We start from the raw sequence: 27,190 nt of genomic DNA, 5'->3' as shown, positions 1-27,190 counted from the left end.
GATTTGCCTGAAGAGCTCAAGGAAACAGTGAAATCTGATATATGGGATTTTACTGGGAACGAGATGGGTCTGATGAAAAACGTAGATCCAGTAAAAATTACATTGAAAAAGGGAATTGAATTTCCTAACATTCCACAGTATAAAATGAAAGCAGAAACAATCGAAGGTATTACACCTATAATTGAAAAATTAATCAAACAAGGTGTATTAAAAGAAATGGAGAGTAGTCCTTGTAATTCACCAATTATGGGAGTTAAAAAGTCAAATGGAACATTTAGAATCGTACAAGATTTGAGAAAGGTTAATCAAATAGTTGTTCCATGTTGTCCTGTGGTTCCAAATCCAGCAGTAATTCTGTACCAGATTCCACATGATGCTGAATGGTACACTGTCATTGATCTTTGCAATGCATTCTTTACTGTTCCCTTACATCCAGACAGTTATGAAATCTTTGCTTTCAGATTCCAAGGTAAGACCCTTGGATGGTCAAGAATCCCACAGGGCTATACAGAAAGTCCTTCAATCTTTAACGAATTGTTAAAAAGATCTTTGGAAAACTTGGACTTACCAGGTAGGTCTACGTTAGTGCAGTATATTGATGACTTGTTGATAGCTGCAAAGACAAGAGAAAATTGTGTGACAGACACAATAATACTGTTAAATCGCCTTGCAGAAGAGGGACATAAAGTGTCTCCAGCAAAATTACAATTTTGCAAACAAGAAGTAAAATACCTTGGTCACAGAATTGCAAAAGGAAAAAGGCAAGTAACAATTGAGAGAATTAAAATGATTCAAGCAATGCAACCTCCAAGAACACAGAGACAAGTCAGAATGTTCTTAGGAATGGTTGGTTACTGTCGACAATGGATAAGCGGATTTTCAGTAATTGCAAAACCACTACAGAGACTAACAAAGTCTGATATAAAAGATCCAATCATTCTCAATGAAATTGAGATGGAATCCTTTGAGAATTTGAAAAAGAGCTTATGCCAAGCTCCTGCTTTGGGTATGCCGAATTATGAGAAAGATTTTGAACTGTATTGCAGCGAGAGAGAAGGATGTGCATTGTCTGTATTGATTCAGAGACATGGGAATTTAAAGAAGCCTATTGCATACTTCTCTGCAGTTCTTGATCCCATTGCAAAAGCATTACCAGGTTGCTTGAAAGCAGTTGCAGCTACAAGTGTTAGTCTTGAGCAGAGTGAAGGAATCATTATGGGATTTCCTGTGAAAGTTTTTGTGCCTCATTCAGTTGAAATATTGCTGACAAGAGGTAAAACTCAGCATCTGACAAGTAGCAGATTGACAAAGTATGAGAAAATCATACTAGGAGCAGATAATGTTTCGATTTCAAGATGTTTGAATCTGAATCCTTCTACATTACTGCCTGATTCTGAGATCATTGATAACATCGAAACAGAACATGAATGTTTAGATGTTATGGAATTCTGCACGAAACCAAGACATGATATCAAAGATAGACCTCTATCTGAATCAGATTTTGTCTACTTTGTGGATGGCTCTTGTTTGAGATCAGAAGGAGGTGTCTTGAAAGCCTCATATTCAGTCTGTACAGTTGCAGATGTTGAAGAAGCATCATGTCTTGAAGGAGTTCGATCAGCACAAGTGGCTGAATTGATTGCTTTAATTCGTGCTTGTGAAGTATCAAAGGATATAAGAGTTACCATCATTACTGATAGTCAGTATGGGTATGGAGTTGTACATGATTACGGACAACTCTGGTCTCAGAGAGGCTATATGACATCAGCAGGATCTCCGATTAAAAATGCAATTTTCATTAGGAGATTAATTGAAGCAATACAATTGCCGAAAGAAATCGCAATTGTCAAGGGTGCAGCACACACTAAAGGAGTTGATTATATCTCAAAAGGCAATGCATTTGCAGATGAAACGGCAAAATTCTGTGCAAGAAAAGGTTATTCTTACAATCGGGAAAGGAGTAAAGAAACTGATTCAAATTCATTAATGCTAACAACAGTTGTAGAAACATGGAATGAGATTAAAGAATTACAAAATGAAGCAGATGATGAGGAAAAAGATCTATGGTTAAGATCAGATTGTAGACCACGTGAAGAAGATGGAGTGTGGGTTTACAAAGATGGCAGAATAGTCTTACCAAATTGTTTAATTGCAGATATGGCCAGATTATATCATGGTCCAGCACATCTTGGAAGAGATTCTATGATTAGACTTTTCAGAGAAACTTGGTTCAATACTAAATTCAGAACAATTGCAGAAACTTTTTGTCAAAGGTGTTTGTCTTGCCAACAAATGAATCCAAACAGAAAATCATTGGTGGGGACAGGAATAATTGGTCGAGAGGGTGGTCCTTTTACCAGGTTACAGATGGATTTCATTGAAATGCCCTTACACAATTGCTTAAAATATGTTCTTGTAATCGTTTGTTTATTTTCAAGATGGGTAGAAGCATTTCCTACAAGACATTGTGATTCAATTACAGTAGCAAAACTACTGCTCAGAGAAATTATCCCAAGGTACGGTTTTCCAGTCACTATTGAGAGTGATGGAGGAAGCCATTTCGATAACAAACTGATGAAGTTAATTTGTGAAGCTTTGAGCATTGAGCAGAAAATACACTGTGCATACAGACCAGAGGCATCTGGGGTAGTTGAACAGATTAATGGAACGATTAAAAACAGAATTGGAAAAATGTGTCTTGAAACAGGTGTAAAGTGGACAGATGCTCTTCCACTTGTTTTGATGTCATTAAGAAGTACACCAGATAAAAAGACAGGATTGAGTCCTCATGAAATTTTAATGGGAAGAGTTATGAGGCAAGCTTTTGTACCTGTAGGTAAACTGTTGAGCATAAATGACAGTGCTATTTTGGATTACTGTAAAAGGTTATCTGATATAGTGACTTCTGTGTCTAATCAGGTGGGAACTGAAGCACAATCAAATGAGAAAGTTTTGACACATGACCTGAGACCTGGTGACTGGGTCAGAACGAAAGTACATCGGAGAAGAAATTGTCTGGCTCCTAGATGGCAGAAGCCTAGGCAAATAATTTTGATCACTACTAATGCTGTAAAATGCAAAGGATTGAAACGTTGGATTCATCCTAGTCATACTATTCCAGTACCAACTCCTGAGAGTTCTGATGTTGAAAGTGATACTAAAGATGATTCTGATTCTGAAGCAGAAGGTGAAATAAATCCAGATCCTGAAGATCGACAAGAAGGTCGACATCTGGAACCTGTATCTGTGAATGAAAATTCAACAATAAAAGACTTGGAAATTATTGAAATCGATTCTGAAGGTGAAGAGAATCTGTTAAAAGGAAAGATAACTGAGGATTCAGTTGTTTCTATTAAAGACAGAGAAGCGAAACAAAAAGAAGTTTCAAACCAGGAGAGTATCGAAAAGCAGAAAACAAGCTCTGAAGTAAGGAACAGAAATCCAAAATCTGGGAAGTTGGAGGTAATTGAAGAAGAAGAAGAAGACGAATTACCAAGTACCAGTATTGGAAATCAGAGAAGAGTTCCTGAAGGAGTAAAACTGCCGAATAGAGAAGTTCCTGAGTCAATCGAAATTTCAGACAACGAAACTGAAGAAAGTGACGTGGATGGTGCAAGTGAAAACAGAAAGAAAAGGGCTTGGAAGTCAGAATCAAATGCTTCTGAACCAAAGAAGAAATACGTGAGAAAAGCAGACTACTGGCCTGGTGGAAGATTGAGAGTCAGGTTGATCAAGAAACCTAAAGAGCAAGTCGAAGAAATCAGTAGTCAAAAGAGTCCTGGAAAGGAAGTGGGAGTTGGAAGGAAAATTGAAGTGGTGTCGAGAAAAGGAAAAAGAATAGTGAGACCAAACCAGAAATACAAGTCTCCTGAGTGGACTTATTTAGTAATTCCACCCGTTATTGACATTTATGGTAGTAGTGAAGAAGAAAACGAAATAGAAGAAATTAGTGACAATGATTGAAGTACAGAAATTTTAATTTGGCAAAAGGCTGAAAAAATTTTGTTAGCTGACATAAGGTCGAAGAAAAACTGTTTAGTTGAAAAAATCTTATGTATGACATAAGGTCGAAGAAAACTTGTTTAGGGTTTTAAAAATAAAATTATTTTAAAAGGGGGGTATAGTTTAAGTCTTAGAAATTTTAAAATTAATTTTCTTTTTAATTTTGTGGCAAAACTAAAACTAACCAAAAATGCCTTATGTTAAGGAGAGCACTTCAAAGTGTTCTGTTTTTAAGAGATGCTGTAAGATGACTCTGGTGTGTCTGCTCATTTTAATACTGCTCTGGTTAGTTTTAGCTGTGATCATCCCATTAGAGATGAATAGAGAATTACACAAAGTTAACATGACAAGCAAAGCTTTGGTTAGTCAAACTAAACATAGTGCATCTGCTAAAATTATTGATCATCAACCTAACTTTCATCAAGATAAATCTATTAGTGATTTTTCAAGTAATACATTCACAAAGCTTTTGAGTGAATATGTCAAGGTAATGGATGCTAAAGACTGCTATGTCTGCGTCAAGTTACCTGCTTCTGTTTCTGAGGGAGTGACATACAATATGCTTCCTCTCACATATGGTGTAACATGTAGTGTGTTAACTAGCTTATTTTATCAAACTGGACGCTTAGAATATTATTATTCAGATTTTGACGAGATTTTTGCGAATATAACCTTGTTACTAATGAACTCACTTACGAGTATGCTTACAAGAATAATCTAACATGCAAATTGAGTGCTGAAGGAAAGAAATTTTTGAATATGGTTGAGGAGAGAAGAGCAATTTACAAGAGAAATGAATTAGTCAAGCAGACTAAGTCAAAATTTTGGCAAAAAGAGGATGAGAAATTAAATGGCAAAATGCTTGAAAATGTTGCTATTCACATAGATAAACCAGTTAGTGGAAAGCTTTGCATTAGAAGAGATAATACACTTTTTGATAATTATTTTGTAGGTGCAAGTAACTGTGAAGATACTTATCAGATTTTGGGAGGTTGGGGATTCAAAGGTGGAAGAGATCCAATCTTCCCTGGGATTTATTTTGTTTGTGGTGACAAAGCCTACTACAACCTTCCAGACCACTGGTATGGAACTTGTTATGTGGGAATTGTTTTTCCTAAAGTGTTTCATGTTGATAGAGATTCAGAAGGATTGTTCAAAATTCATAATTATGTAAATAGAGTCAAAAGAGAAACTTTTACAGAAGTTCTGGGAGATATTTTTCAAGCAGTAATACCTTTTGTTGGTATAACCCTAAATGCAGGGAGAATTAGAAAATTATCCACAATTGTTGACAGATTGTCAACAGACACTGCTAATGGATTCCAATTAGTGAATGTTGAAGTAGTTGCAATCAGATCTATGGTAATTCAAGATCGTCTTGCTTTAGACATACTCCTAGCAAAAGAGGGAGGAGTCTGTGGCATTTTACATGTACAACATTGTTGCACATATATACCTGACGAAAGTAAGAATATTGAGATGTACATTAAAAACATTACACAAATGCATTCAGAGATAATTCCTTTAGAAGAAGATGATTTTACAGAGAAACTTTCAAAAAGGTTCCAAGCAATTAAAAATTGGTTTCATGATATTGGTAGTTCAATTCTTGGCAAGATTTTGGCACCTTTGATTATAATAGTATTCATTTTTATTTTAACAAAAATAGGTTGTTTGTTGCATAAGAGAAAGAAACAGTTGAAAGAAAAGAAAAGAATCTATAAACTTAGAAAGGAAGAAGAAAGAGAGATTGAATTACAGGAGTTACATAGAGAGCGTTATGCTAATTGCAAAGATTATGCAGAAACAGATTTTTAGGATTACTGATACAATTGAATTTGAATCAATTTCTCGGAAATTTAAATTACAAAATTTTGGGTGTTGGTGTGGTGATTTGTTAATCACCAGATGAGGGAGTTGATGGAGCGAGATAGAAAACAAAATTTTGTTTAAACTCGCAAAGTCACATTTCCATAACATGAATAATAATATTAATGATTTGTGATGTATTGTATTAATACAACTTAGATTAAACTTTACACATGGGGGGACTAACATGTGTGCTCATAAACGTGCATAAATGTTGCATCTTTTTGTTCGTGCAAAATAATAAAAATAATTTGTCGTTTTCGTTTTTGTCATTACTAACTGCAGCAAACTTAAAAGAAGCATGTGCTTATTTTAGCTTTTCCTTGTCTATGTGATGTCATTTCTACTATTCTAGGTGCACATAAGTCTCATGGATTAATGAAGACTGGTAGATATAAACGCTGCTTTATTTGTTTGCATTTGCTAGGTAACATTAGATTAATCGGGAGGGTTAATTAATTAGTAAACTTAGGGTGGATACAGAATCAACATTATTTCTTTAATTAATACTTTTCTTGTTTTTGTTTATTACTAGAAAGCATAAGTTGCCTGCTTTTGGGCCTAGTTTGCTCGAATTTGCTAAAGCTGAATTTTACTTCTGCACAAGTCACGAGAAGCCCATTCTGAAAAAGTGTTCGTCAAAGCTGCATTCACAAAGCAAAAACTGATGTGCTGTCATCATTCTGTCGGACGTGGCCAAGGTCGGAAATGTGATAAAGGACAATTTTGTCAGCTCTAACTTGGCACCCGCGGAAATAAAATGAACACTGTGAGAATATTGATTTACAATTGTTGCAAACCAAGGAAGCTCCTGGTTGCATTCGGAAAAGACAATGGTCTTTAAGAAACGTGACCTAATGGAACTTTTGAAATGTGGGTGACATGTCACTTGTCACTCTCAACCAATGGGACTTCGAGGATTTATGAAAACTTTCCTTCGCTTAGTTTAGCTAGCATAGAAAGGTATAAAAAGTCATGCTCTTAGGGATGGGCTGGCTGCTGCTTTCTGACTTTCCGATGAGGGTGAAGTGCTGCTGGACTTTGCGTGGAGCACGTAAGAATCCTCAAAGAACTTTACTTTATTTTCCATTTATTTAGCTTAGCTAGGGACTTAGGCTTTAGAAATGCTAAACTGCTAAAATCTTACTTTAACTTTGAATTTCTTACTTAAACTGTAATTTTATTATGAAGCTTTTCAAACATGCTTACTTTAATGCTAATAAAAATGCATTTATAAAATTACATTTTGAAATACCATAATTTAGTAAATAAAATCTTACTTTTGACAAACAAGCTGGTCTTGGTTATTCAGAAGTGCAGGTTACTATTAGCTAGATCTCATCGCCAATGGTGGTCGTTTAAATGGTTAGGATTTATCCTAATGACAATATTCTTTCCGCAGATGTATAAAATTGTATATAGTTTGTAGATAATGTGTATATAGATTTAATCTGACCACCTGATTCAGTAGGCCCAAATATGTCATGTTTATAAATGGGTCCATAAGTTAGTGTAAAATTTTGTTTATAGGTTATGAAGTAGGGTAGCGTTGTTTATGATATATTTTCTATAGGCCGCTGGATCACTGCCTCCTATTGTAAATAGGGGGCTAAGTACAGCATGAAAGGGTGCCTTATTTACAAGGCAGCGTTAATCCATGTGGTATAACACTGCCTTGTAAATAAGGTGAAGCCCCTATCGCCACCACATCACTGAAAGTGACGTTGTGGTTCCGATAGGGGCTTGTAAATATGCACCTTCATCTTTTGGATCTGTGCTTGGATACACCCCGATGGCAAACTAAGCTAGAAAACTCGAGTGTGTTAAATAATTTAGTGCAAATGGCTGGGGGTCGTGCAAGCTCCTTTTCTCTGCTTGTGAATCATATAAACTCTGGGCCATATTTATGACCCGGTTTGGGTTGCTCTTGTACCACACAATGTGATGCAAGAGGAAGTAAACCATAAGTCAGGTTTTTGTTGTCACGCAAAACCACTTTGCATGTCTTTGATTGGATCCAAAAATCTGAAGTAACTCAGCACAAATCGCATTCCATGTGTGTTGCATGTGTGCTCCCATGCAACTCCCATGGTTTTTGACACTTTCCCAGATTTACAAGACCATGACTATCTGGGAATGCGCCTAAAAGATAAGCCTCTGCACGAGAGGCGTAATGAAGAGAAATATTGTTATTTCTCCTTGTTACTTACTCTTTCTATGTGTACTACATTCTGCAGCGCACATAGAAAGAGGAAAATTCTTCTCTGGGTTGTTTTTGTGCAGGAAGGTGTGCTTTCCTGCACAAAAACAAGCCTGCATGCAACGCAGGCACACTTTCACCAGTGCGGGGAAAAAGTCAGGACTGCACTGCATACCTTAAATACGGCGCATTCTTGCCCGTTCCCAGTGATGCAGTGCAGCTGTGCCACTATTCCATAAATATGCCCCTAAGTATGTACATCTCCTCTAACTTCAGCCTATGGGACTTTATTTGCTTCCTCCCTTGTGACACATGATCCTTTAATATGCTAATCCAGAGGGTGGATAAAGGAAAAAGAGAAGTTGTTTAGGGTACTAATATTACCAGTCACCTCCAGGACGGAAATAGAAAGCATAGGAAAAAAACATTCCATTAAAACAGTGCTGTATGGTAAACTTTCAAACACATGTGACACAAATCCACTGCTGAAACGGCATAGCTCAGATAAGCAAAGAGAGCATACCCAGATCCCGTAATGGGGTAAGAGGGTTCAACAACACTAAAGAGTTTGAAAATACGGTGTCCAGCGTTTCATTTTACAGCATTAAAGGACGACAGCGGGCCTCGTTAAATATTACAATAGTTAATTGTCTGCAGAGTGAACTCTCAATCCGTGATGTTTGGAGAGTTTCCACCAACAAATGTTTGAAGTAAATCAGGATAAACTGTGCATTTAAAGCATAATTTACCAAAGAAACAGCTACAAATTCATTGATCAGATAAACAGGTTAAATATTAAGGGTATGTTGTAGGAGAGTAGGGTCTGCTTCCTATGTTCACCCCCACTTTTTGCTCTGATCCACTGGTTTTTCCACTGGTTTTTCGACTCTAGTGTGGCTGTGGGCCTGCGACCCACAGCCCAGCTGTTCTCTCTCTAAATTCATACCATGTACTTTAGGTACATATCCAATTGGGTATTGGGTCACCTTTGTGAGCCCCTGTACAGTGTATCATAGGTACCCAGGGCATAGGTGCATCCAAGGCCTACCAGGGGCTGCAGCATGAATCATGCCATCCCTGGCTGGCCTTACAAATTGACACAACTGGCTGAGCACTTAGCTGGGGCACGATCGTGTAATCACCCCTTGCTTAGGTATAATATTCCTATACCTACCATTATATATAGACACATATATACCTATAAGTCACTCCTATGGCAGGCCTTAACAATCCTGGAGGCAGAGTGCTTGGTTTTATGTGAGATGGTGCTCTAGCATGAGCTGAGCCTGTCTGCAGCTTTCGGAACCATGTCCTTATAGCTGTTCTATGATGTAGCCATACCATATACTCTTAAGTGCATTATAATCCTTGCAGTTAATGCTAACTTTGGTTTGGCTTTATAAAAACATGTTGTGTAAGGTGTCATACACTTTGGAATACTACCCCCCCCCCGCCAATTCTGGCAGCAGGGGTAGCATTCCACCCTTCTAGAGGGAGAAGACATGTAGTTGTAGCTTTACCCGGTTAAAGTTAAACAGAGCCTCAGCATCACAAAATGGATGCTGCTGCCACAGACACAAGTCTGACCTCCTGCAGCTGGGAGCCCTTCCAGCATGGGAGGCCTGGACAATAGGTTTCCTGCCTTGGGAGGTGCTAGCACCTCCCCAGACAGGCTATAGTGTATTGGGGCAGAGTGGGTTGAAAAGAATGAGACACTGCCTGGGGCACACAAGGTGCTCCATGCATAGTCTGGTTTAAACCAGTTGCTGGGGCACTCCAGCCCCAGCTCTGGCACGAAACTGGACAAAGGGAAAGGGGTCTAACCACCCCCTTCCCTGGTCCCACCCATAGGAGGGACCTAGAAGGTAATCCAGCCCCTTTAATTCGTATAAAGCTAGGAGCTGATTCTAGAGACTTTAGATTATCCTGAACTGAAACTCTGACACGAAACTCTGGACCTTCGACATTCTACTGCAACTAGAAGATTGAAGAATCTCCCTTGTGGTCAAGGAGTGACCACCCTGTGCAAACAGGAACCACCTAGCGAACTGCCAGTTTGCTTTGCCATCGCTCCAGAAGGAATCCGACAACCCTGCTTCACAGGACTCGACTTCCAGACTTCACTGACCCAGACCCACACCTCCAGCAAAGCTGAGACCTGTGGCGGACACGAAAGATCTGGGACTGGACACCTGGCCATTTTGCTTTTGCTAAATTGTGCAGCTTCTGAGACGTCCTCGATGTTGTGCATTGGGACTTGAGAAGCCCCAATACAGAGTCATAAGTGCACCGAAGCTCAGCCCTCCACACTCCACGAGTGCCACGTGGGGCCTGCTCTTGCATTTCCTCTCAACGCATCTTCCCGGTTGCTAGCCCGTTGGCTAGTGGCCATGTTGAAGACTCCATTTTGAAACAACACTGCTTGCCTGGTTGCTCTGTGCTTGCTCCTGCTTTCCTGCAAAAGGGAAGCTCCACAGACCTTGCTGGTCTGTACCAGAAGCCGATCTTTGTATCCTACGTGGGTTGCCTTTGCCAAGGCTTGTTAACTCCGATCTGGAAACTGACACCGCCAACAGCGAGAGCCTTTGTGGGAAAGTCCCTATCCAGCGCCAGGTTGTCGTCGACGCCTCCTGGTCGACGTGGCTTCAGAGACAAGCTTCACTTCTTCACCTGTTTGCAGCTCGACATCATCTGGTTCGGTCCTGGTTCCATCCTGGTCACTGGCTAGTGACCCAGACTCTGTCCCCTCTGCTTTCAGGTTCTTCACTTCTCCGATCCACCCTTGGATCCATCCGGACATCTTCCTCCTGGTCGCCTGCAGCATCTTTTCGCAGCTCTCCATAAGAATTGACGACGAAACCCGACACAACTTCGCACCTATGCACCCAGCTTTCCTGGGTGAGGTAACTCGAGTACTCCGGTACTCCAGTGGGTAATAACTATCCAAGTGTCCTAATTTAACCGGGTTTCCTCGAAGTCCACTCGGACTGTCCGAAATCAACTAGTTTCTGAACTGTACGTTCCCATTCTAAGTCCAAGAGAACCCGCTTGTGTGTTTAGACACTGCACACGCATCCTGTGGGACTCCTGCTTCCTAACCTGTGGTTATTCAGTGTAGCCCCACCGATTTCCTAGGCCCTAGGCCTATTCACCATTCCTGCAGTGGTACTTATACCACTTCTTTAGTATATGGTTTACGAGGCCCCTAGGGCAGAATTGTAATTGTGCAACTTAATGTATGCTATTTAAGTTACCTGTGTTGTATCTCGAACTCTGACCTCATAAAGAGTGCAGAGGGGTTGTGTTAGAAATAAATGCATATATATTTTATATATACCTTGTGTGGTGTCCTTTCATTTGATATTCAAGGGGTTATTACTGGTAAAACAATTGGCTTCACATGCTCTCTGAAGTGTTAGCCTAAGACTGCTTTGTCCATGCTACCACTAGGATAGCTGGTCTACAAGGTTGACTTTACAACCATCACCATAAGGGTTGTTTGGACTGGTGCAAGGTGCTCACTACAATAGTGAACATCATATACCAGGCAAACTTCTCACGTTGGTGTGCAGCGGTTGGGATAAGAGCTTGCTGATTGTTTTACCATAATATCTTGAGATATCATTTGAAAGATCACATTAAGGTACCTAGAGGTACATATAATTCAAGTCTTAAAATACTTAAGTTCTACTTAACTTAGTTGTTGTAGAGCAAAGGGCCTAGCACATCCTGACTACAACTCCTAGAGAGGTTTAGTAGGTAACACTTAGCGTAGGTAGGTGCACACACCACACCTCACTAGATCATGTCTCTGAGAGCAGAACCAAGTGTATCTTTCCCAGTGGAGGTAGAGCCTATAAGGATACCTTCCAGATATGATACCCTAACTTTCCATGATCCAAGTCACTTGTGCACATCTAGAAGGTTAAAACAGGGTTCCAACCCTACCCTCAGACATCTGATTGAGCTCATGAAGGAATATGATGCTCAAAAGGCCTCTAGCACAGGCCTACCAGTTAATGCAGATGAGGGACAGCCCTCAACAGAGGATGCACCTGATCCTGATCTTATTAATGAAGATGAGGTAGAAGAGGATGACTCTGAGTAGGATACTGATGGTTAGGTTATAGTGGGAACACTTACCCAGGCTAACCTAAGCCTACATGGGGCTGGAGGGGGCATAGCCCCACACAGACCCTCAAGCAGGCTTAACTCTGAGCCCAGGAGGAGGAGTTCCCTATCCAGGGAATCTCGCCACTCTGGTGCCTCATTAGGGTCAGATGCTGTTAGGAGAATGTCTTCCCCTGAGAGAAAAGAGCATCAGGCCAGAATGAGAGAAGTGAATCTGAGGATTGAGCGGCAAGAACTTGCCATCGCCAAAGAAAGACTTGCTCATGCAAGAGAGCAGACATTAAGTGGGGTAGAACCCACTGGTGGCAGCATTATCCCCAAGGATAAAGATCGGTCCTATGATAATAGAAACCTAAGCAAGATTGTCCCACCCTACAAAGTTGGGGATGACATCCACAAGAGGATTATTGCTTTGGAGAGGGCAAAGTACAGCAGGTACCCCAAAGTCAGTGGGCAGCAATCTTATGGCTCTCCTTTTCAGAAAAAAATTAATTGTGCAACTTAATGTATGCTATTTAAGTTACTTGTGCTGTATTTCAAACTCTGACCTCATAAAGAGTGCAGAGGGGTTGTGTTAGAAATAAATACATATATATTTTATATATACCTTGTGTGGTGTCCTTTCATTTGATATTCAAGGGGTTATTACTGGTAAAACAATTGGGTTCACATGCTCTCTGAAGTGTTAGCCTAAGACTGCTTTGTCTATGCTACCACTAGGATAGCTGGTCTATAAGGTTGACTTTACAACCATCACCATGAGGGTTGTTTGGGCTGGTGCAAGGTGCTCACTAGAATAGTGAACATCATATACCAGGCCAACTTCTCACATATGTCATGTGCCCGGGTAAGCCCAAGTAACAGAGCTACACATTTTTCTTACATTGTCCTATTTTTGCACGATAACATTTCTGCTGTGACCTGTTCCACATATTTGCATGCGCGACAATGTTGGATTAGTTTCTCTGAAACTACTTTGCTTACACAGGTAACTTCGCATAAAATTATCATGAATTACAGAGGGCCTGTTTACGACATTGGTGGTTCTCTGCCAGGAGGACCCCCAAAGGCCGTGGTCAGATAACCCGCCAGATTACGATTGTAATCCAGGTCGGGCAGGCCGAGAGGGGGCGATCTGTTCGGCTCATAAGAGAGCCTAACATGCAGACTGCTGCTGTGAGAGCGCTGACTGCACATTCTTGCACGGCGTGACATACACCATGTTGTGCATGCCACTCCATGCAGGAAAGGGGGTGCATTTCCAGGGGGCACAACATTTGCCCCCCTCCACGTGCATCCCCAAACCCAGAGGCGGCAGGGGGCCTTAGTTTCCTCTCTGCCACTCTTTTAAGGGTGGGCTCACTGCCATGAAAAGGGCAGTGGAAAGGCAAGTCGAAATATGCTCGGCTGTGCCACTGTGGCACAGTCAGCATATTCCTGCCTCTGCCTGCTGCGACACCACAGCGGGATCCTGGATCCTGCTGGAGGCGGTGGTCCTGTAATTTGAATTATATGACATAAATGTAATGATATGCATTGTGTTCTCCTAGGGGTCTTTGTTATATGCAGTTTCCTTTGTCCTGAAGATGGTCTGAAGGATTCACATCATAGAAGACCGAAACGTCGACTGCTTTGTCCATTTCCCCAATAATCGATGTATTTTAAGTGACTGCTTTATTTATGAGGATATATGTCACCATCTTGATCTAATTAGGAATGGATGTTTTTACCCATGAACTATAGATTAAAATGCATTATACCTTTTTTATGTGTATGCATTGAATTATCTTCAGTTTTGATTGTACCCTGCTAATTTTGATTCACAATTGAAAATATATTTTTATTATAAGATAATCCTGTGTTTGCATTTTGTTTTTTTCTGTTTTGATTTTCAGCACATTGATTGCACAAGTTATTTATTTCATTTTATTATTGGTTCAAAATTGGTTAATATTGAACTATCAAAAACATTCCTAATGCGGCAGGCAGCGCCGCAGTGGTTGAACCGCCACTGCGAGTACGGCGGTCCTATGGACAGCCATACTCTTAATCAGGCCCAGAATGTCTAGCTCGTCGTAATTTTGTAGTGAAGCTACTATAAAACAATGCCATCAACTGACAATCTGGCATTTTTTTTACTGAGGCAGATGTATTAGATATGCATGCATTTACCGAAAATGTGACCGCATTTCATCTTTCTAGACCACTGGCTATAATTTTCCTAAAAAGTCTATGTTTCTCAAAAAGATTGTTCATTGTGTACCAGGAGTCTAACAACAGTTTTGATGAGTGTAATATTGTCAATAAATAATTCAAATTGTGAGTAAAAGCCACTATCGTCTTTTTTCACCTGGACGTTTGTTATGACCCTCAGCCAACTGCTCCAGTGCATTTCAGTACAACGTCCAAAATGCTCTATTAGAAACAGATGGCTCTGCCTTATTGCCAAAAATAATATAATAGATAGCTTTCCTGTAATCTCTGTTAAAACCACATCTCACAGATATATTGTTTATTGCAACCAGAATTTGATTACAGTTGTGTGATTTACAATAGTAATAATAGCCAAAGGGGGGGGGAGTACCCTGGTGTTTATTAACCGATAGTGGATTAATGTCCAAGGTGGAATATTCTGCCTACATCAGATAGTGGGGGTAGCGGGACTAAGCATTGCAAGCCACACCAGTGGTACACCATTGTCACAAGAAGAGATCAGTCAACTTCAACTATCAGGAACAGAGCAACAATGCTGGAGGTTACTTACCCACGGCTTGTTTTACCATCTCTGCTACCGGGGCTCACTGCTGTATCTTCAGCTCCTTGACTCGCGGCCGGGCTTGGCTCCGCCCCTCAAACACAATGAACGACCGGCCGGGCTTGGCTCCGCCGGTCCCACGAAAAGCCTACAATCCCCAGGATCCCTTGGGGCAAAACCCTGACGCCACCACTGAGCGCGCCAGGAGGCGCATAAAGCAGCGCCAGGGGCCGAGTTCCCTGAAGTTCACCATCTCTGCTACCGGGGCTCACTGCTGTATCTTCAGCTCCTTGACTCGCGGCCGGGCTTGGCTCCGCCCCTCAAACACAACGAACGACCGGCCGGGCTTGGCTCCGCCGGTCCCACGAAAGCCTACAATCCCCAGGATCCCTTGGGCAAAACGCCGACACCACCACTGAGCGCGCCAGGAGGCGCATAAAGCAGCGCCAGGGGCCGAGTTCCCTGAAGTTCACCATCTCTGCTACCGGGGCTCACTGCTGTATCTTCAGCTCCTTGACTCGCGGCCGGGCTTGGCTCCGCCCCTCAAACACAACGAACGACCGGCCGGGCTTGGCTCCGCCGGTCCCACGAAAGCCTACAATCCCCAGGATCCCTTGGGGCAAAACGCCGACGCCACCACTGAGCGTCCAGGAGGCGCATAAAGCAGCGCCAGGCCCCTCGTCCCGCGAGGACGCGCGTGGGACGAGGCCCGGACAAAGGGCGGACAGTCTGTGACAGTCCGTGACTGACGGTAACTGGGCTGGGCCAGGATCCCTGCCTGTTCCTGTCGCTGCCTATCATTGTTACCCCTCAAGTAAGAAGTATCTTTGTCAACATATCTCTGAGGTCCCTGTTTATCTATCTAATTGGTAAAGGCTCCTTGTTTGCTTGGTTTTGGGGGTGATACATCTAGTCGACTACTAGCCAATTGTCTCCAAATGTCCAAGCAAAGGTCTTCATCTGTACCTAATACTATAGACAATTACCTGGTTCAGGTTGTGAGTAAAATAAATAGCACAAGACGGATATCGCTGGGCTTAAGCTCACCACCTGCCATCTCTACGCAGAGTTCTCTGCTGGATCCTACTGTGTTAGAAGTTCCGATACAGGTACATAGTAGTGATATTTCCATCACCGAGATAAGCCCTAATGTTAACTTTGATTTAAATATATCCTCTACTGTTAATCTAGACAATGAACCAGGTGACCAGTCAAACATGATTGAAGATGATCCCCCTTTCCCTGTGTCTGTGCCTGCAACCAGAGCTATTAGAGCATGCAGAAAGGGTCAGAGCAAACGGGGCGGGTTACGCTCCAGTAGGAAAAGAACAGCGACTTCACCGAAAACTACAGCCATAATAGAGGCAAATGAGGAACAAGGTGAGAAGGAGATATTAGGTGATGAATTGATTAAAAAGCTAGTGAGTATGATTGACTCCAAGATGAAATCTATAATTAAACCTTTGGTAGCTAAAATTGACCTATTAACAGCCGAAGTAAATAGATTAGGGAGCCTGATAAACAAAACAGTTGAGGAGGTGGGTAATATACCAACTTTAGTGACAAATAGAGTTGTATCATCTACAAGTACCCCTAGGGGTGGGACAGGGGGTAGTGATGATGTGATACCAGATCCGCCTCCTACTCAGCAGCCGGTAGACAAAGGTGCCCGGGTAACAGTCAATAATTATCTACCACCAAATTCTATAGGGATGAGTGTAGACAAAGGCCCGGTTCAACTTATTGTAGAGGCCTCTCCTCTTGTTCTGGTCTTGGCCAATGTACCTCCCCTAAAACCAGGTCAAGTAGAATCTACTTCTTCTTTGATTAGTAAAGCATACCACTGGCTATGTAATAATATGATGATATCTCCGAGGGGAAAACAACAGCTAGCCGGGGATATTACCATGGCAAGAAGGGTGGACTGGATAGGGAACAGCGTGAAAAAACTAAAAGGAGACTGTGTAGTTCTGCATTTCCTAAGCCCAGAAGTACTCCCCGAGCTTTTAAGATACATATTTCCCCCCAACGTAGGAGTGCCGAGATTGTTCCACTAACCTTGGATTTTTTCTATAGGAGAGGTAGTACAGTGAATCCAAGCATTTTAAAGACAAAATGGAACGCGGTAACAAATAACTGGGGTAGGGTTGTACAACTTAGCGAATGGGGAATCAGCACTGAAAATAGATTTGCGGCACTGTCAGACCTGAATGAGTGTGATTGACTTGAGAAGGCAGGCAGTGTTGTGTTCAATGATCTGGCTGAGCTAAACATAGCCTATACTTTTATTGTCGAGGATTTTGGTTTTACAAATGTTACTTGCATGTCCCAAGGAAGATCAATAGGTGTCACAATTCCTCTAGTTGATAGCAAGAAGAATGAATTCACCAAGCTACCGTTCGACTCCACCGCAAAGCCTGAGTTTGAAGTGTGTGCTGTTGCTTCTACAGTGGGTACTAACTTTGAGAACACCTCCGTGAGGGTAGATGTTATTGATGATATCTGTCACGACGACATGTTAGCTGGAACTGTACAGGAACTAATTGAGGATAATACTGCGAATCCTTCATTGATGGACCCGGGTGGTATCGTGGACAATGTGGGGAAATTTTTTTCATGGAACATTGCAGGCTTGGGCTCTAAAATGGACTCTGGAGAGTGGCTTTGATTTGTTAATCTTTTTGACCTATGTATATTTCAGGAGACCTGGTCATGTGAACCATGCTTTGCACAGGGATACTTGAACTATTCTGTGCCTGCTTTAAAAGGGCCAAAGGGAAGACCAATGGGCGGTCTAACCATTTGGGTTCGGCAGTCCCTAAAACTAGATGTTAAAGTAAAAGAAACTAGCCATAGAGACATCCAACTAATCACACTGAATTCAGATATTCTGGGATTATTAGACATCTACAATGTATATGTGAGGAGAACTAGGGGTGGGAGGTCAGAGGTTTTAGCAGCCTTGGGCTCCCTCCTTGAAACCTACTCCCAAGATAATCATATTGTCATTGCAGGTGACTTTAATCGAACATTTGAACCCTTAGCCACAGAAGATGATTTCCTTGGGGATGAAGAGGATTGGCATTGGGGGGTCCCAAAACTAGAGTTGAAACCAGTTGTGTGCTGGACCGAGGATGTGATTAGCATGAATGCCTTATGTTTTGAGAAAGGTCTAAGATCATCAAATGGAAGGACGTCAAGTGACAAAAATGGGTCTATGACATTTGACAATGGGCGGCACAAGAGCAGAATAGATTACGTACTTTGTAGTCTGAAACTATGGCCGGTGTTACGTGACATGGAGGTTGTGTGGAGGAGTGAGAGTGACCACAATCCTCTGTGTATAAAGCATAATTGGTGGTCATTCCCCAATAGGACCAGCGGCCTTACTGCCCTTGTCCCACCCCGAATTGTCCCCACCACCGATATGCGTAGGTTGAGATGGACAAATGTTGCAACTAATCAACAGGCCAGGGAAAACATTATAATCGAAGCTGATAAAGCGATATCTGCCATGGAACATATTAACACTTCCAGCTCTGAGCTGAGTAGCCTGGCTGTAATCCATGATACCCTTTTTTCCGTAATTAAAAAACACTTTTTGAAGCCTGTAAAGGGTAAGGGTGTGAGAGTTCCCAAGAATGCAAAATGGTATAATGCCCATTGTAGGGATGCACGAAACGCCCTAGGTACTGCTCTAAAAAGTAGGGATACCATGGCCATTCAATTCGCTAGGAAGGAATATAAAGCCAGTATAGCGGACGCAAAGAAAGCCTGGGATGAGCATCACTGGTCCGAATTAAAAAGAGCTAGTGATAAGAAAGATTCTAGACTGTTCTGGAGCATTGTTAAATGGGGTGGCGAGGGGAAACCGGAACCCCCAAATAACAATGTTCCGGAAGAAGAGTGGGTAAAAAATTTTAGAACTCAGTATGCTGAGATAAAACAGGTTACATCTACAGCGGACATAAAGTATACCCACTTTAAAGAAACATTTTTCAGTCTAAAAGAAATTCTGGTGGCTTTGAGTACTGTGAACAGCGGGCGTGCGCCAGGCATGGACGGTGTTCCTGCCGACGTCTTTATTAATGATAAAGAACGTTGGAGTAAGTACATTTGCCTCCTCATTAACAATATCGCTAAGGGTGCAGAGGTACCGATATCCTGGCAGGGAGCAGTAATTATACCAGTGTTTAAGAAAGGTAACCGATCCGAGCCCGGCAATTACAGGCCGATTAGCCTTATTGATACCATACAAAAGATAATAGGGCGTGTGATTGTGAACAGGCTTCTTGACTGGGCTGAGGATAATGATGCTTTGTCACCGTTTCAAGCGGGATTCCGTAAGTCCACAAGTACTGTGGATCAGGTTTTCTGCTTTAATTTACTGCAATGGAAGACCGTGGTGCTGGGCGGGGGTAGTCTATACGCGGCTTTTGTCGACTTGCGGGCTGCCTTCGATCTAGTACCGCGGTCGAAGTTGTGGTCTGTTCTTAAAAACCTGGGTGTACCTGATGACTTATTGACTTTGATAATGCGGCTCCATGAAGCAACATTTGCTAGAATCCAGTGGGGGGGACAGGGCTTGGTGACAGCGGACTTCCGGGTAGAGCGGGGCGTCCGGCAAGGCTGCTCAATGGCCCCCACTCTTTTTACACTGTTTATTAATGGTGTTGTATCCCGCATGGTATCGGCGGAGTTGGATGCTCCTTCATTAGCTGGCACAAAAATACCAATTTTAATGTTCGCGGATGATACGCTCATCCTATCAAAAACCCCAAGTGGCCTACAACGTGCATTGGCTATCTTTGATCTTTTCTGCGGTGAGCATGGTCTGGAGGTCAATGTGACCATAACAAAACTCATGATTTTTAATCCCCATCCCAGTTTTAAATCTAAAATCATTATGAATGGTCGGCCTTTCGAAGTGGTAAACATTTTTACTCATCTGGGTATTCATATCTCAAATAAGAACGGTTGGAACAAACATATAGATATAGCTACATTGAGACACAGGCAACTATCAGGTGCTATTAGTTCTGAGCATAGAAAGTCCCTGACAAAACCTATAAAGCCTGCCCTGCAGGTATACAAGGCAAAGGCTCTTGGCTCTGCACTATATGGTGCTGAGTTATGGGGTTTCGAGAAGGTGGCTCCTCTCCAAATCTCGGAAAATAAGTTCCTCCGGTCTATAACTGGTGTTCCGAAAAGTACTCCCTTACTGCCCCTCAGGTATGACCTGGGTAGAAAAGCGGTTACAGACCTGGTCAGACTTTGACCGATTCTGTACTGGAGAAGGCTCTGGACTACGCCTGAGCTTTCCCATTATGCTGAGGGTTTTTTAAATATTATTAAAACGGATATATTCCATAAAAACAGGTGGCTTAAATCCTTGAAAGCAATCTTGAATGAACTTGGAATGGGTTCGCTTTGGACAGACCCAGCTGGAACAGCATTCCCTACTAAAATTGCTTTTAAAAAAATGTATTGGGAAAAGGTAGCCTCCCGGGGTTGGAGTAGCACTAACTTAGGATCTATGACTGAAGGATTCTTAGAGGCTAAGTTGTACCCTTCCCTGGAACCCTACTGGGATATTATAACTAGGCCTGGAGACAGAAAACTTCTATTCCAATTGAGAGCAGGTGCATTACCCCTCAGATCTTTGACAGCTAAATGGGAAGGTGTCTTGAATGATAGCTGCCCTGTTTGTGGTTCCTCTAATGAAACTATGGGACATTTCTTATTCTCTTACACAGCCTACTTGGATCCAAGACGTGTATGGCTAAAACCGATGTGCAAGAATTTAGGGACTACCAGTAGCACAGTTGCCTTGCGTATTATATGCACCAGTAGCGAGATATGGATATTAATAGCAACTGCCAAATACCTTGGATGGGCATGGTCGATCAGACAGAGACTGCTAGTCACTTGACTATTCTCTGTCTGGGTAAACTGTATGGTTGAATAGACAGAGACTGCTAGTCATTTGACTATTCTCTGTCTAGGCAAACTGCCCGTATAATCTATCCATGTTTTCCTTTTAAGAACCTTGCTTGTCCTGGGTGTTTTTTTAACTCTTTTTAACTATGTTTATAATGTATAATTACTGATATAAGACATTTCTAAATTTCGAACTGTATACTGAGTCATAAATTGAAAATAATATGCTTTATCTTTTTAATGTAACTGATTGATTATTTAATTGTATTTTTAAATGTAGACTGTTCTTGCTTTTATGAGTGAAATCTCCAATAAAGCATATTTTGACTTGACTTGACTTGCTTGTTTTATATGCCAAACATCAGGTACATTACACAAAGTCGCAACTCTGCAACACTGCAAAACTCCCACAGCATGACTAGGCATTCAAGAAGGGGACATCCTGGCAAGGCAGTGCAGCATTTATGGCACACCATATTTCACAACTACACAGGTAAAGGGATAAAAGATGACTACTACATTTATCAATGGAACATGACAACGTTTCTCTGTACTCATCTTTTCATGACTTGACATGTTGGGGGTCATTTTCCAAGTGCCACCGAATTTAAGGCTGGTAATTTTACCCTGGTAATTGTCAAAACTGAATGCCCCCCCCCCCCCACCCATCTCTAACCCTGGGCAAAATGATCACCCATTCCAAGTTTCACATGTCAGAATGGGGCATGACGTGCATGTCCTCTAATTGTGTGGGAACATTTGCATGTTTCCCTTGTTCGGAAAAGCAAAACTCAGAATTATGTGGCTTTTCCTCACACAGGTTGGCCAAGTTTTACCTATGGAAATGTATGCTGGGCAAAAACTGCCAGATCTCTGCAAACTTTGTGCACCACTCATAATCCGCAAGTGGGGCACAGACTCGTGTTTGTGCTTGGAGTGGGATTTAGGTGGGTCATGTAATAAGTGTTGGTTTTTTTACAAACAATTTCAGCAGTTTGGTTGAAAGAGGTTCTTTCATGATCACTTGTTTGGAAAAAAAAGACATCGAGTTGTTGAGTCAAGTATAAACAAAGAACTGGGTCAGAAAAATAATCTTCCTGAAGAGAGAGAATGAATATCACTGTGCTGAAAGAGAGCAGCCACGTCTGGGCTGGTAGCACTATTTCAGAATACGATTAAGGAAAAAAAGAAAATGAGTCTGGGAGCTTGTGCCAATGTGCATCTTGGTATCCTGAGAATTTTGGAAGCTGATTAATCATTTTGTAGTGCTGGGTTAAGGATTACCCAGTTTCCTGGAAGATGCTACTCAAACAATTACTACTGGAAAGCGTGCAGTTTACCCAAACTCTTTAGGCTAGACTTATTTATCAAATTCGAAGTTAGTGGAGTTTTGCACTTGGGTTTGTGATTCATAAATCTCATTTTTTTCACGAATCAATTTGAGTTTGGAACAAACTGATAGCTTTTTCCCTTAATAAATCGTTTTTTATAATGTTATTTTTTGTCATGTATTGATTGTTTCTGCCGAATAAATGATTCAATGTTTGTCATTGTACTTTTTGGGGGTGTTGGGGTTATTCACAGTTTGCGACATTTTTCACTTTTGGATCACTTAAATTTACCCAGCTCTTGTATGAATAGAAGGGAAGTGCAAGGTTTAAAAAAAAACAAAAGCGGGTTGTTGTATTTGGTTGACGATTTTGGAGGAGCCGGCCAGTTGCTATTTGCAAGCCCGCCGAGATAAACTTTCAAGTTCTAACGCTCCATACAGGAAGTTAAACTTTGGTGAAAAACTGATTAAACAATACTTTAAAACAGAAATACTCGTGGCTACTTCCCACTTGTATTTCTAGATTAAGGGTCCCCTTATAGTTGTTGCTGTTATTCCGCATTTTTAACAGCCATACTTCAAGAGAGCATCAATTCTGATTAATATGCAGAAGTTCATGTCTCTCACCAATCAGGGTCTTTCGAGAGATTTGCTCTATTCGCGAGCTGTGAAGATTTTAGGGCCGCGATTACATACTGTACACGTCTACCTCTGTTCGTGGTACAGCCTTTCAGCTCTCTCTGTGCTATCCATTCAGACATGTTCTGTTAAAAAATAGGTAAAGAAATGCCTTGTAAGTCCGAAAGAAATCCACACATGACTTCTGCTAAAACGGTCTAACCACATTTGTCCCTGGAGGCTACTGTAACATTTCAGGCGGAGGCCCCAAGTGGACGAGCCTCAATGGCTACTTTCATCCATCCTTTAGCCTCTAATTTCCCTTTTGATCCAGCTGCCATTCGTGGTTGTATGTAAAGTGCTATGCTGCCATTTTGACTGGGTTCCTGCACTACAAAATCCAAAATAAATGGATGATTAAAACGTGCCCAACGTGTTTGCTTGTAATATCGGAATTTATAAAATAACAGTCACTCTTTTGAGCACACTTATGTTTTTTCTTCAAACGTTTTACCCTGAACTCTAATAAACGGATTATTTTTTTACAGAATAAATGCAAGTTATAGAGTTTGAACGTGTAACAACGACTCTTGTACATTCAGGGGCATATTTACAATAAAGTGGCGAAGCATATCGTTAAGCCTAGAAGGCTAACGAAACGCTTCGTCACTTTAGAAATGCAGAGCTGCACCATATTTACTAGAATATATTGCAGCCCTGCATTTCCCCCCACACTGGCGCTAACTTTAGCTGCCAGACACTGCTAAATGTGTCCCGGTGTCTGAAAATTACACCAGGACAAGTTTGCCTGTTTCTGTGGGCTCCAACCTTTGGCAAGGTAGACTGTGTCCACCCTGTGAAAAGAGTGGGTAGATGCGGTCTACACACATGTACCCTCGATTGGTGCCCTGAATATACCTCTTCAAATTATTACATTTGCTTACTATTGGTAACATAAGCTCTACAAGTATGATAATATAGCATTTCAAACTGTGGCAGGCAGCCTTTGAGAACATTCTGAACAGTTTTTCTATTAAAATATGTATAGCCTGTTTCCTCACAGCTATTTTCAGACACTGGTGTAACATATTATTAATTGTGTCACAACCTGAGCCTCTGGGTCAATTCAGGATACAAGCTGTGCCGGCATATGTTCCAGTTCATGTATAGCCACCAATGGACGTTGCCAGTGAGACCACCTCCTCATTTCCTGAGTTGTGGAAGAAGCTGAAGACCTGGCTCTCCTAAATAAAGCCCCCCAGCACTAGGCATGGCTAGGCAAGCACACCTTCTCAGCACCAGGATACTCCTCATGGGTGATAGTGCACTTAGCAAATATACATGACAATGACTGTGATTGCTCTACCCAATCCAAGCTAGTCCTGCTCCCATACGCTAGCAACTGTGGAATTTTATTGGACACTAGCTTACACACACAGCTCATCAGCTCTTTCTTCATATGAAAGGGCTAGTAATGTATTTGTTGCAAATCTTGATGTAGCGAATTGAAGTCATATAAGTCTGTATCACATGCACAAAATCTCAAAAGGACCCCCTTTGTCACAACAATTAGCACACATCCAATATACCACAGAAATAAAGTTTGGTTCTGTGTTATCATGCTTGTGACACTGTGCACTTTAGTTACACGACACACTCATAACATTCAACATTTATTATTAGACATGACATTGCACATGCAATCAACACAGCACAGATATGCCACACAGTTGGCTATCACAGTGCTCACAACATCAGTCTCCACCTGAACACACCATACACTACAACAGTACATGCTACAACAGAACTACAAACATACACCTATCACAGCCCAAATATAGAATTAACTGACTATTATGGCACCAGCACCTCTAATTATGACATTCTCTTCTACAAGTACACATATGCCAGGTAGTTGAATAGACTCTCAACCTAGGTATGTATTATGTATCTATGTGGAATTTCTAAAGCACCAACTTAGCGAAAAGAGAAACGCTGTACTGATGAAATTCTGTGAAGGTGTGTAATCGTTTTGACCCTCCGATCTCACCCAATCAGACACCAAAGAACATGCACGGAAATCATTGAAACACATTCAGAGAGGACCATACCAATGTATGCAACTGATATCACCGCTTCATAAGACAAATCAGATGCCAGTCTACCATGGAGCTTTCAGAACTATTGAAAAAGTCGCCCTTGGACTACTGAAAGCACTTCATTGCAATACCAATGGCAGACTTGGCACCAAATATATGTCAATAACATTATATGTAATGAAATATAAGTGTTGGGATGGAGAGAAAAATTAAATGTAGACAGATACGTTCCTCCCAATTGACACTACGCACACAGTATACATTCACTTTCTGGGGTGCATTCACAAATGTTTGGTAAACTAAATTCTGCTAAGCATAGCACAAGATACCATTGTACAGCTTCATAATTCACAATTATTTGCAATTTAACGTATTTTTCAGTCAACCCGAACCAAAAAAATGAATCTATCCAATACGATATGTGCATTTATGAATGTTTTTAACTAGATTGCTAACACATGTTCTTATCCTTATGTCTGAGTAATGTAAGATACGCACATTTTACACATTGAGGGTTAAGAAAAAAGTGTTACTTTGAAATTGGTTATTGCTACTGTTTTCCACACAAATATATTTGTCAAACATGCCAGCCCTTCCGTCACACATCTTGTAACAAACTGAATGTTACACTTTATCCACCCTCTGCACAACTTTACGCCACCTACAATTAGGTACCGATTTGGTGGCAGGATACGTGTAGCAAGGTCACTTGTAATCAATTGTAACTGCACCAAAATGTACTAACTTACTGGTGTAAACCAACTTTGCATAGCATGTGATTGGCCTCTTGCACTCTCAAAGGCAGGCCCACTTTTCAAACCCATCCTAAACTGATCTGTGTGCACTGTTCTCAGTTGTACCTTACATTGCACACAGTTCTTCAAATAAGAGACAAGCTTTCCTATTTGCCGTATAGGTAGCGGTCACCTTGTATTACACACTCTTTGGGAAACTAGAACATTTGAATACAAACATCCAAATTGCAGATACGCTATATTCCCTCGCACGAAGGAAGCCATGAAACACCCATGCACAGTCGGGCGACTTCAGACTACCAGGGAGGCTCTACGCACCGAGCCCAGCGTGTGACGCTAGGGCGCCACCACGCCACGCGGACCAGCACGCAAAGTGACAGGAAAGAGAGACAAAAAAAACATGGTTACCCCAGTGGATGTTTGCCACGGCTAGGACCAGGACGGCGGCTCCGAGGGGCTGCATGGCTTCCCGGCGGAGTTTCTTCGCACAGCCCTGTGGTGCCAGCTTGTGTTATTTTTCCCAACTGAGTCCGGGCCGCGTTAACGAATGGAAAAGGTGCGCGCTGCCCCTGCCCCCTCGTCGCTTATTTTGGGACTTTGATAAAAAACCGGAGGAAATGCACTGACTCCCTTTGGGAGTTGAGCACAGGGGAAAGTCATTGTTTTAAAAACCCTTCACAGGAACTTCTTTTCTTTGGCAGTGAACCGTGTTTTTGTTATTAAACATTGTAATGATTCATTCTGAAAGGTCAGGGGGGTTTGGAACAGAAGCCTCTTTTCCTCTAGTAGCATGTGCTGCAGCTCATCCCCTGTTGTTTCTTGACGATTATTTTTAGATCTTTTTTATGGTTCTGCATAGCCAAGAGTGGACCTTTAGAGCGAAAAAAAGGATTACGATTTAAGATATTTTCGGGGAGAAAATGCCTACTATGATAGAAAGCAAGATGTTGTTAAACTTTAATAAACCGTTTGATGATCGAATAACAGTGCACTGCCTCCTCTGACTAGGAAACTCTTGGAAATTGCCCCTCCTAACAATAGCAGCAGCTGCATCTTACATCCGCACATGTATACAGCATTAAAGGGCGGAGTCGTGAGTCAGTGCATACGCAAAACCCACATGCGCGTGTTAATGAACAAGGCCTTCATAAGGCAGGTCCTTAGAGGGGCCACTGGAGTTATGCAGCAGGCTAGGATCAATTTATGTGGCATAGTTGGCTAAACTATTCACTGCAAAAAGGCACATTAAGTTGCATAAAATGCACACTTTGTGATAGTATGACTTCCTTATTTTGAAATTTTTACACTTACACTGTCTGAGAATAGGTTTTACCTCATTAGTACTGGTTTAACATCCAAATATAGCAATAAGTAACAGAAAAGTAACCAGTCAACCTTTTCAAAAGGCCTTCAACTGTGTGGAGCATAAATGGCAGTGTTTGTAGTAACTTTTCATCCAATTGAGCTTTACACATTTTTTGGGTAAAATCT

At 41.6% G+C, this 27,190-nt stretch overlaps 1 protein-coding gene across 2 annotated transcripts in view; it reads right to left on the bottom strand.

Moving 5' to 3' along the window:
- EMCN (endomucin) overlaps positions 1–26,258 on the bottom strand; it is a 754,511-nt gene extending 728,253 nt beyond the window's left edge. Inside the window, exon 1 of one of the 2 annotated variants that reach the window (XM_078676082.1) lies at positions 26,108–26,258. In XM_078676082.1, the coding sequence (XP_078532208.1) occupies positions 26,108–26,162 (55 nt within the window). In that variant the 5' untranslated portion in view covers positions 26,163–26,258. The remainder of the gene's footprint in view (positions 1–26,107) is intronic. The other variant, XM_078676083.1, reaches the window with a different exon arrangement.
- Between the last annotated feature and the right edge of the window lie 932 nt (positions 26,259–27,190).

The sequence above is a fragment of the Lissotriton helveticus genome, chromosome 2_1 (assembly GCF_964261635.1).
Source record: "Lissotriton helveticus chromosome 2_1, aLisHel1.1, whole genome shotgun sequence".
NCBI lineage: Eukaryota > Metazoa > Chordata > Amphibia > Caudata > Salamandridae > Lissotriton > Lissotriton helveticus.
The sequence above is the reverse complement of the archived record's forward strand: the minus strand, read 5'-3'. Positions and strand labels throughout refer to the sequence as shown.